General features: G+C 47.9%; 1 protein-coding gene across 1 annotated transcript in view; it reads right to left on the bottom strand.

Annotated features, from left to right (window-relative positions):
• Nucleotides 1–6,331: 6,331 nt before the first annotated feature.
• Nucleotides 6,332–12,269, bottom strand: part of muc3a (mucin 3A, cell surface associated) — a 30,206-nt gene continuing 24,268 nt past the window's right edge. The window contains exons 7-11 of the mRNA XM_056268656.1: nucleotides 9,062–9,242; nucleotides 8,517–8,678; nucleotides 7,843–7,928; nucleotides 7,165–7,304; nucleotides 6,332–6,929 (exon numbers count right to left, since the gene is read on the bottom strand). Of these exons, the coding sequence (XP_056124631.1) occupies nucleotides 6,885–6,929; nucleotides 7,165–7,304; nucleotides 7,843–7,928; nucleotides 8,517–8,678; nucleotides 9,062–9,242 (614 nt within the window). The 3' untranslated portion in view covers nucleotides 6,332–6,884. The remainder of the gene's footprint in view (nucleotides 6,930–7,164; nucleotides 7,305–7,842; nucleotides 7,929–8,516; nucleotides 8,679–9,061; nucleotides 9,243–12,269) is intronic.

Genomic DNA, 12,269 nt, shown 5'->3' with positions numbered 1-12,269 from the left:
AGCCGACAGCAGGACTGCTTCGAGGATGCCGGCGCCTTCAGCCGCCTTCGATCGCCTTCTGCTAAGCCATCCGGCGCGCATCACCTTTATATCCTTTCAAAGCTTACAGTGTTCGCCCCCGCGACACTTTTCTAAAAGAGCAAATTCAAGGCGTTGTTTCAAATGCCTTCCTGCGCCTCGTGTCGAGGCCCTCTTCAGGACGGGGATCGTCACATCATTTGCACCCGCTGCTTGGGACCGGACCACGCAGAGGCTGCCCTTATTCGAGGCGGATGTCCCGAGTGTGACGCCCTGGGCCTCACCGAGCTGCGCGCTCGCTTCGCCGTTTTCACCGCGAAAGAGCCCACTTCCACCGTGCTACCATCCCCTCTGGTCGAGCCGCGCAAGAAGAAGCGCCGCTCACAGAGGCCGCCAGAGCACACGGTTTGCAGTGATGTCACGCCGGGCCAATCCCCGCGTGCTTCACCACCACCCGAAGACTCCCCGCCGCCAGTCCAGTTCACACAGGTGGACCAGCACCCCTCCAGCGGAGCGATGGGTCTCGTCTCGTTTGGCGCGTCAGGGGATGACGACGAAAAGGATGACAGCCTTTCCTGTGATGCTGCATCCGACGACTGGCCGGGCTCGTCCTTCGACCCCGCGCCATCGACATTAGCGGGCACGAGCGTGGGCTCCAGCATGGACTCGGAGATCGTCCGCATCCTATCTAAGGCCGTGGAGAACCTCGGGCTCGATTGGTCTTTCCCGGAAGAACCCGCCCGCAGCCGACTGGACGAGTGGTTCCTGCAGGGGCGCCGACAGGCCCCTCGGCAAAGGCCCTCCCCTTTCTTCCCGGAAGTTCACAACGAACTCACGAAGTCGTGGAAAGCCCCGCACTCCGCTCGCCTGAAGCCTTCTTTTTCTTTGTCGCTCTCCTCTGTGGACGGCGCGAAAGAAAGAGGCTATGAGGGGACTCCGCCCCTCTAGGAGGCTGTGGCCAATCACCTGTATCCACCCTCCAACGCTGGATGGAAAGCCAAAGCTTCTCATCCCTCGAAGCCTTGCCGATCTACTTCAGCTCTCGCCGGTCGCGCATACGCCGCCGCCGGCCAAGCTGCATCAGCGCTTCACTTTATGGCTGTCCTCCAGGTGTTTCAAGCTAAACTTCTCCGCAGTATGGACGAGTCTGGACCTGATCCTGAGGCATTCAAGGACCTGCGCAGCGCCACCGACATAGCACTGCGAGCCACAAAAGCCACCGCCCAATCCATCGGGCGTGCTATGGCTACCCTAACTGTCCTTGAGCGCCATCTGTGGCTGACGCTAACAGAGATGAAGGATGCAGATAAGGCGCCATTCCTCGACGCGCCTATCTCCCAAAGCGGCCTGTTCGGACCAGTGGTGAAGGAGTTCGCTGAGCGCTTCACCGAAGCCCGTAAGGATTCGCAGGCTATGCGTCACTTTCTGCCCAAGCGATCTAGCTCATCGCAGAGCCGCCAAAGGCCGCCTCAGCAGCAGCGAGCTAAGACGGCGCCTCCCGTCTCTCAGCCCAGATCTGAAACTGACTTTCGTCGCCGCTCGCGCTCTGCCAACAGGAAGCAACCGCCCGAGCGACGGGGACCTCGGCACAAGATTGTGCTGAACCCAGAGCCTCGTAAGTCCTCCTAGCTACAGGGAGAAAAAGGGAGAGCGCGTGTCTCGCAAAAGCCGGACCGTTCTCTCCAAAACGTTTAAAACATTACCCAGTCCCCTTACAGGCGGCTGGAAATGTCTGTACAGCAGCCAATGTGCCAGCCACACAGCTCGCTCACCTGCAAACAAATGCCGTTTTTACGGCGACACACAGAAATCACATAAAGAGCCATTTTCAGCCTGTGTCATTAAAGGGTCACGTGTCCACACCAAAGTGCGCATTCCCACATATCAAAACTGTCAAAGCAGTGCCAAATGCTTTCCCAGCTCAGGCTGGACGCCCCATAAATGTAGATTGTGTGCCAACTGTCACGTATGCACCACTACACATAAGCACTGTTCCCACAGTTATAAACACTTCCCCAGTAAAAGCGGGAAATTCTATAAGAGTAGCGCGTGTGCCCGCTGTTATGCACGCACCCCAACTCACAAACACTGTTTATATGGCCAAAAACCTCCCGCCACGAGCGGGAAGTTTTATGAAAGTGGTGCGCGTGCCTACCACAGTCTGTGCACCCCCACTCATAAGCACTGTCCATACAGTCTTAAACATTTCCCCATCTCACACTATGAGTTTTATGGCGAGCGTGCCTGTAATCTCACACGCACCCCTGCACTCGGCATTCAACAAAGCTGCTCAGCGCGCGCCCGCGTATTAGCACAAGGCGATTTGCCGGCGGCAGCCATACGTCACTGCGACACGCCCCCAGCCAGCATTCAGCCCATATCTGTGCGAGCGAAAGCTTGGGAAAATATCCCCGGCATGCCGAAATGGGTTTTGAACATAATAAAACACGGTTACTCGCTTCAATTCGCTCGCAGACCGCCCCGCTTCACAGCAGTGGTCGAGACGAAAGTGAGAAAAGATGTTTCACATGTTCTACGCACCGAGGTGCTCAAACTGATAGAGAAAGGCGCTATAGAAACAGTCCCTCCCTCTATGAGCGAGGCAGGTTTTTACAGTCGATATTTTCTCGTCCCGAAGAAGGATGGTGGTCTCCGCCCCATTCTAGATCTCAGACATCTGAACAAAGCTTTAATGATTCGCTCGTTCAGAATGTTAACAACCAAGCATATCCTCGCGCAAGTTCGCCCGGGGGATTGGTTTCTATCAGTGGATCTGAAAGACGCTTACTTTCACATTCCGATTTTCCGATTTCTGAGATTCGCTTTCGAGGGACAGTCATACCAGTACACAGTACTACCATTCGGCCTGTCACTGGCACCCCGTACATTCACGAAATGTATGGATGCAGCACTTTCCCCCCTGAGGCAGCGGGGAGTGCGAATACTAAATTATCTCGACGATTGGCTAGTCCTAGCACAATCAGAGAGCCAGTTAGTGACACACAGGTCTTGGATTATCAGTCATCTAAAATGCCTGGGTCTAAGAATCAATTTTGCAAAGAGCATGCTATCCCCCAGCCAGAATATTCCTTTTCTGGGAATAGTGCTAGACTCAGTGCAGATGACGGCGCGCCTCTCATCAGAGCGCGCGCTCACTATCCGGCGCCTTGCAACATCGTTCAGAGCGGGCGCGCGCGCCCCCGTCAAGCGATTTCAAAGGATGCTCGGTCTCATGGCCTCGGCATCAGCTGTACTCCAGCTAGGTTTGTTGCACATGCGTCCTCTCCAACGCTGGCTCAAAAGCCGTGTCCCCACTCACGCGTGGCGCTCGGGCCACTTTTTAATCAGAGCAAATCACGGCTGCGTAAAAGCCCTGACGCCCTGGAAAGCTGTCGACTGGTATCAGTCCGGTGTGAGTTTGGGCGTGAACACAAGGAGAAAAATGATCACAACAGATGCCTCCAAAATAGGTTGGGGGGCCCTTTACGAGGGCAGGCCTGTCTCCAGCTTGTGGTCAAACCCGGAGAAGCGCCTACATATGAACTGTCTGGAATTGAAAGTGGTCGCTTTGTCTCTCAGAGCCCTGCTTCCGTACCTGAAGGACGAGCACGTCATAGTCCGAACGGACAACATGACGGTAGTCTCGTATATAAATCGTCAGGGTGGACTCAGATCGAGCTCCCTGCACTCGTTAGCCAGGGAGCTCCTCCTATGGTCCCCGCGCAACCTGCGCTCGCTGAGAGCAGCGCATGTGCCAGGTGTTCTGAACCAGGGAGCGGACATGCTGTCCAGAGACAAAGTTCTCCCAGGAGAATGGTCTCTCCACCCCCTGACGATTCAGTGGTTATGGCAAACCTTTGGCAGAGCAGAGGTCGACCTCTTTGCCTCCAAGGAAAATGCGCACTGCCCTCTCTTCTTTTCAAAGAGCACAGACGCGCTCGCCCAAATCTGGCCGAGCCGCCCGCTGTATGCCTTCCCTCCGCTCGCGATGCTACCTCAGGTCATCAGTCGGATCAGGGAGTAGAAATGTGCAGTGCTCCTGGTAGCCCCACTCTGGAAGAACCAGACGTGGTTTCCAGAACTGATGCAGATGATGCAATCTGCTCCATGGCCGATTCCGCTGAGGCTGGACCTCCTCAGGCAGGCCAACGTTATGATCCTCCATCCCCGCCCCGATCTGTGGGCCCTCCATGCATGGCCCCTCAACGGGTTCCCGGGAACCTCCCCAGTGGAGTGTTGGGAACCATCACTGAGGCGCGAGCGCCCTCCACGAGGCGCTTATATGCCCAGAAATGGAAGGTGTTCAGTGACTGGTGTAAATCCAGGAACCTGAACCCTGAGACATGCGAAGTACCGAGTGTGCTCGTTTTCTTACAAGAGCTGTTGGAGGCAGGCCGCACCCCCTCCACGCTCAAAGTATATGTGGCTGCCATAGCGGCATCACACGACCCCGTAGAAGGACGCACACTAGGGAAAAACTACCTAGTTGTTCGTTTCCTGAGGGGCGCCAGGAGGCTAAATCCCCCACGCCCCCCTCAGTGCCGATCTGGGACCTGGCCACGGTCCTGGACGCACTCAAAAGTGCCCCGTTCGAACCCCTCCAAACTGTGCACCTTAAACAGCTCTCGCTCAAAACTGCTCTCTTGCTGGCTCTCGCCTCGGTCAAAAGAGTGGGCGACCTGCACGCGCTGTCATCAAGCGCTGCCTGCCTGGAGTTTGGACCTAACGACAGCGGAGTTGTCCTCAGGCCAAAACACGGGTATATTCCTAAGGTGCTCTCTACACCCTTCAGAGCACAGGTGATATCTTTGGCCTCCATCGTCTCCAGCGGACGAAAGCGACGCTAATTTACTCTGCCCGGTCAGGGCGCTCAGAGTATATTTGGAACGTTCTGCCCTGTTCAGACAGACAGAGCAATTGTTTGTATGCTTTGGCGGCCGCACCAAAGGTCTCGCTGTTTCAAAGCAGAGAATATCGCGCTGGATTGTTGATGCTATAGCGCTGGCTTATGAAGCCAAGGGCCTTCAGTGCCCCTTGGGAATCAGAGCTCACTCTACGAGAGGCATGGCCTCCTCGTGGGCGTGGTCAAGTAGGATACCCATTCAAGATATTTGTGCGGCAGCAGGCTGGGCCTCACCGTCAACATTTATCAGGTTTTATAACCTACAGGTCCCCTCATTGCACTCCAACATACTGTCGGTCTAGCTATGCATAGGCTGGAGTGTGTACATGCTGAACATTATCTCCTCCCTTATAGGGTCCATCTCTGGCTGACTTAGAGGATTTTTCATGCATATCAGTACATAAAAATGTGCTTGTGTGTTTCTCTGGACGCCCATTGGGCCGTTCCACATTGTCCCTTATAAAGCCCGCCTTCGGCCGGCTCGTTGGATAATTACTTTGCTTAAAGGCTCAGGCATCTGGCTCCGGCTTAATAGAGCGAAGTCAGCACGCACGGCGTTTTACATGGTGTTCCCATAGCGTAAGCTACTTACGCAATAGGAGGAACCTCTCGAAAGGGAACGACTCGGTTACTAACGTAACCTCGGTTCCCTGAGAGGAGGGAACAAGTATTGCGTAAGCTGCCGTGCTTGTGCTTGGTCAGTTCGCTTCAGTCGATTGAACCTAAAGAACTCAGACGACGGGGCGCCCAATATATAGCCCTTGGCCACGCCCATCTTGGCGGGCTCTGACACGCGCGGACGCGAAGCACGCTCATTGGAAGCGGGTTCAGATTCGCCCCGTCATAGGTTCGTGCAGTTGCCGCAGCACAGCCAATGACCGAGCTGCCTCGCTCATTGCTGTATGCTGTGCTGCTGCAATGCGTTTTACATAAAGACTTCAATATTTCTCGAGAAAAGGAGTTTTCCCATAACGTAAGCTACTTACGCAATACTCGTTCCCTCCTCTCAGGGAACCGAGGTTACGTTAGTAACCGAGTCGTTTGTTATAGTGCTTTCTAAATACAGCAAATCACTTCCTGCCCTCCATTTGCATTTCGCGCCATGGCAACGCAGTGGCGTGACGTCATATGAAAACAAGCTATTGAGTGGTGGAATATACTATGGGAATATAGAGTAAGAAAGCCCTATGACCAGTGCTTTTGGAAGAACAAAAGAGTGTTGCATGTCTGTGAATTGGAAAATTACAAAGAGAACTAATAAAGATACTCTCTGTTATCTCTTGATGTGCTCAAAATCTTAGATGTTTAAATCTGTATTTGACGTTTTCTTATTGCTGGCAATAGCTCAAGAATATTATTTTGTTGTTCATGTATTCGATTGCAATTTTTTTAAAAAGACACCTAAAACAATTGAGAATATAGATATTTATTAATTTGAACATAAGCAAGTGTCAATTTACAAACATGTGGAGTATAATGATAATAAATAATTTGTGAAGTAATGTTAATAAATAATTTGTGGTCAATATGTAATTTACAAACCAATTCATATTAATGCAATGTCATAATGAACAATAATAAAACACAAAGACACCTGAAGAGCACTAACAAAGTAAAACCTGTAAAATTATATAGTTCTACACTATATTCTTATTTTGCTACCTTCATTATTTTAATAATATATCTGAAGGGTAGCAGGGCATTTCTGAAGTTTCACTGCTTCTCTTCATCATGTAATGAAACATATGGTCGGACAATGTTTGTCACACATCTGAGATACAGAATATATGCACAATTGTACTACTGCTAAATTGTATGGTATAAATAGAACTCTATTTGCAACTAAATTGAGCTTAATACATCAAGACTGGATATTTTGAAAGCATCAAAGCAACAAATATATTCAATATGTCAAACAGAGCCACCCTACTTGTGTTAAATTCCATGCGTTTAGAAAATCACACTAAATATCAAATGATGACCGGATCTGAGGTCTGTCCATTTTCATCTGTTAAGAGCAAAAGACATAATGAGGAATTTTCTAAAAACAATGATAGTGATGCTACAATGCTTACAGATAAAACAGTACAAGAAAAATGTACTGGCTGTTTGTAACAGGTACCTTCTGTGGACATACATATGTGTGGCTGCACATAGTTTTAGATTTGTTTACTTTATACCGACTGTTTGTATGAACAACATATGCTGATACATGTTTATCTGTGTATCCTGTCAGTACTCACAGGCTGATCTCTCTGAAGATAGCGGAGATGAATATCAGGATCAGGTGAGAAATTCTGGGTGTAGAATCGATCTGCAGAGAAATCTGGTTTTCCAAAACTGTCCTGCTTACGTGAGTATACAGGATTATCATACGTGCCATCTGGAAATACAAAAAAGGTAAGTTGACTAATCAGAGGTTAAAAATGTATAATTTTATATTCAAACTTGGGGGGGGGGGGCGGCGGGGGGGGGGATCTTCTATACACAACGTTAGTTTATTTTAGATCAGACTACAGTGCTCTTATTGCACAGGAAGGCAAAATGAAAACATTTATTTGTAGTGGTGTAGTGATCTTTAATTCTCCGTATAGGTTATGGGTATAAATTAGTGATTTATGCTGTGCAAATGATGTACACTCGCTAATATTATATTTCACATAATGCATGCATTCGGAACGAGACTGAGCCTTTCTTTTTGAGTTGCTCTCAATTTTGTGCTAGTAGCAAAAAAAATCTGTATCTGAAATACAGTGAACAGATTGGGAATGAATAAATGAATGTTTACCTATCAAATCAGGTTAATACCAAGTGTTTTATGTAACAGATTTTTCTAAAAATAACACTACTGTTAATACTAATTAATTGTGCACAACAATAATTTGGTGAATGATTCAAATGTTCAGTTATTTCTTTGGTACCTGAGTATGATGTTTTGTTTTGTGGTGGCCACTCAAAGTCATCATCTAACCATTCTTTCACTAGCTCTTGCTTAATGTCTTTATTCCTGTAAGTCAAAGAAATGGAGTTATGGACAGGAAGACATAAAAACATAACACCGTACACAATACACATTTGGAAAATAAGCTGTTTTCATTAAACCTGAGAGATAGCATTATCGCAGATTTTTAGAGGGACTGTCAGAAAGTTTTGAATCGTCCACAGATTTCATGACAGGATTGTAGCCCTCATACATGTAAAAATACCGCTAAATAAACAAATGGAATTAGAAAATTCTCAAGCAAACTGCCCTTTCTGGACTTGAGAGTAACTGATGGATTGTTATTTTCAGGGCATTCGCGGAACAATGATCGTGCAATGATCTAATGTTCAAAAGTTTATCAGGACATTCTGCAGGCCATCTGTCCACCAATTGATGCTCAACAGACGTTGGGTGATGTTACAAGGCAACGACCCAAAGCACAGGAGTAAATGGCCAACTGAATGACTTCAGCAAAAATAAATAAAAAATGCCTTCTGGAGAGGCCCAGTTTGAACCTCATTGAAATGCCTTGTTATGACCTCAAGAGTGCGACTCATTATTCCAAAAATATTGCTGAACTAAACAGTTCTGAAGTTTCATGCAATAGCTTACCTTTTTACCGTCCGTTTGTTTATCACGAGATAAACTGTCAGGATTGCTATAGTTATTACTGCAATGGCTGCTACTATTCCCAATCCGGCATATAATCCAACCTTGTACACCTGGAAACTGCAGTCCTCTCCCAAGAACCACTTAGCATCAGTTTGGTGGCAACTAGAGCAAAGATGCATTATAAGTCCTTTTCAATTTTCATAAAGACATCTGTACATATTTTTTACTATTGCTTTGTAATTGCTTTTGTTTAGTTTAGATCATTCCAGTTCTTTAGACTGGTCTTGCACCAATCATTGGTCTTGATCACATGAAATATTTCATCCTGTCAGAAGGATTCAAACTTTTGATATTGCTTACACACCAATTTAAGTATATATTCATATTTCTATAATCAAACTAGCCATTTAGTTGATGCTTTTATTTAAAAAAAAAATACACTTAGGCTATGTCGGGGACAGACGTACAATCATTCCGTTTCCAGCCCATATCTTTAACCACCACTATATAGTTAAATAATACAATTGTGTGATGATAGTACGTACTAGCAGGTTGGACCTTGTTTAGCAACTGCACAGGTGCCGCTGTTCATACACGTTTTTGGTTGAGGATGATTGTTATTGCATGAAGTCACACATGTCACTTTGCCACCCGACATAACACCAACATAATACTTTTGGAAGTCTTCAGTAAGATTTTTTGTAGCCTCAGCACACAACTCTTTGGCTGTGGAAATAAAGAGTCAGTCAAAATAAATAATAAATACAATAAAAGTATAATTGCCTGATTTAATTAGAAAATCTATGCTACCGTATATATATATTTTTTTTTTGCTTCCCCAAATTAATTGTTGGTCTCTCTGTATAGACGAATCCGGCGAAACTACCGGAAGTAAGCGGGCGCCATTACTGAGCTGTTGCTGGGTAGCGTTGCGCCATTGCCTCCTATTGTTTTATTTGCAACTTGCGTCCACTGGAATAAACAGCCCGCGATTTACGACTGTCACTAACGTTACAACTTTTATAATGTCGAGTGGGAAAACATGTTGGCATTTTGAAAAATCATCGGATGCCAGGCGAAGGAGAAAATACTCTTGAATACCTTTAAAACAACAGAAGGGGCGCATTGGGGTAGTAACGTTAGTAACAGTAGCAGCTACTGTTATGTCTGTTGTTAATGTTTGATTTGCTTGACTGTGACAGATTTTTTTTTAAAATAAATTAAATTAAATATGCATTTTTTGTTATAATAACAATTATTTAATGACATAAGTAAAAAAATATATATAATGAATATGTAATATAGTGCTCAGCAAAATGTCCTCTCTAGCTATTTTTTCTATTCAATTAACATGCTATGGTCATTAAATGGCTTTCCTGAGCTAAATGTAACGTTATGTGACATAATTGTTCTCCTGCTGTTATATTGACCTCTTTCCATGGTTTAAAAACACTAATTGGTCGATATTATGTATACTTTCTAGCTGTACCTTACCCTTGCCTTTTGCAATGTGAAAATTAGATAAATAATGGACACAAATGAAAAACATGAATTCGTTTATTTGATGTCATTCATTTATTTATTGTTGCCAAATGGACAGATCTTTTTATAATTTCCTCGTTAGCTAACGTTAGCCTAGCTAGCTTGCCAAGCTATTTTCATAAATAATCTGTAAGATCGTTTGTACCTTCATCTGTGACTGGAGGCCACTGTCTAACATCATCAACCCAACAAGTCATTCTGCCTGGCTGTAGCTGTCACATAGAGCTGTCATCGAGGGTGCGTTATCACCACAGTCTATGGTTATCACGGAGGTTTGTTTACATACCGGTAACAGCTCAGTAATGGCGTCGCCACAAGATGGCAGCCTACACAGAACGCTCGTCGGATTCGTCTATAGCTTCTCTTCCAATTCTCTCCTTTATTCACTGAAACCTTTTAGAGCCTTTTTTTGACCTTTTCTAAGTAGTGTCTTGGTTCCCCTTCGTCAGATCACTACAACGTGAGTCAGAAGTGATTCTGACGAATGGGGATCGCTTGTGAGAGCCTATCTAATTCGAGTGAAATAACACGAGCCAATGCACATTGGCATGCGATAATTGCACCTGCTGCTGTGCATCGCGGCGCGAGCATATAACAAGCAGCAGGTGCGTTCGCATCTTTGTCTTTCGCTTCGGAGCCAGACAGTGAATGCTGTTCCTGTCTCCTGCAAGATTTCTACACGGTGTTTGTCGAGTCTCTGCGAGGAAGCCTCTGTGTGTGGTGTTGGTGTGACGGCGCGAACAGCGGTGGTCGTGATCTCTCCGTCTCAACAGTTGAGAGCGAAAACAGCTGTTTTCACAGCTTTGTTGGTTCGGTGGGCGTGACACTGAGAGTGAGTGCTCACACAGGATTGCATTATTCCCCTGTGTGTAGCCGCGGCTATCCCCCTGTGCGTTTCAGCACCTCAGAGCACTTCTAAAAGAGCTAACACGATCTGTCTGCGTCTTTTTCAAGATGTCATTCAGATCGTGTGTTTCTGGATGCGGTCAATGTTTGACACTGGCTGATGGGCATGATCGCTGTATCACGTGCTTGGGCTATAGGCACGCTGAAATGGCGCTCATGGATAACAAATCTGAGCCCGACAAAGTGTGGTTCCTCAACATGGTCTGTGGTCCCGTTGGTCCCGCTTGCGCGGTGTCTGGGAGCCTGGCTAGCGCTTCCCAGCCCGTCTTGCTGGCTCATCCGTACCATCAGGCTCGGCTATGCGATTCAGTTCGCCCGGCACCCTCCCAGGTTCAGGGGTATCCACTTCACCTCTGTGCGGAGTTCCGATGCCCCTGTCTGGCGGGCAGAGATCGATGTCCTACCGGCGAAGGACGCAATCGAGCTGGTTCCTCCAGCCGATATGAGGACAGGGTTCTACAGCCCCTACTTCATTGTACCCAAGAAAGGCGGTGGGTTACGGCCAATCTTGGACCTGCGAACCTTGTTGAATCGGGCCCTGCACAAGCTCCTGTTCAAGATGCTCACGCAGAAACGCATTTTCGAGTGCATCCGTCCCCAAGATTGGTTTGCAGCGATAGACCTGAAGGACGCGTACTTTCATGTCTCGATTCTTCCTCGACACAGACCGTTCCTGCGGTTTGCGTTCGAGGGACGGGCATATCAGTACAAAGTCCTGCCCTTCGGGCTGTCCCTGTCGCCCCGCGTCTTCACGAAAGTCGCAGAGGCAGCCATTGTTCCACTCCGAGAACGCGGCGTTCGTATTCTCAACTATCTCGACGACTGTCTGATTCTGGCTCAGTCTCGGGATCAGTTGTGTGAACACAGGGAGATGGTGCTCCGTCACCTCAGCCTGTTGGGCCTTCGGGTCAACTGGGACAAGAGCAAACTCTCCCCTGTGCAGAGGATCTATTATCTCGGTATGGAGTTGGACTCGGTCAACCAGACAGCGCGACTCACAGAGGAGTGTGTCCGGTCAGTGTTGAACTGCTTGAGTACAATCAAGAGCAGGACAGCAGTCCCACTGAAACTTTTTTTCGCCGCAGTAACGCCGCTCGGATTGCTTCATATGAGACCGCTTCAGCACTGGCTTCACGGCCGAGTCCCGAGATGGGCGTGGCAGAGTGGCACGTACCGGGTGCACGTCAGCCCGCACTGCCTCCAAACCTTCAGCCGGTGGTCGGACCCTTCGTTTCTACGGGCAGGCGTTCCCCTAGAACAAGTGTCCAGGCATGCTGTGGTCTTCACAGATGCCTCTGCCATCGG

Source organism: Rhinichthys klamathensis, unplaced genomic scaffold, assembly GCF_029890125.1.
Source record: "Rhinichthys klamathensis goyatoka isolate OS25496 unplaced genomic scaffold, OSU_Roscu_1.1 h1tg000275l_1, whole genome shotgun sequence".
Lineage (NCBI taxonomy): Eukaryota > Metazoa > Chordata > Actinopteri > Cypriniformes > Leuciscidae > Rhinichthys > Rhinichthys klamathensis.
The sequence above is the reverse complement of the archived record's forward strand: the minus strand, read 5'-3'. Positions and strand labels throughout refer to the sequence as shown.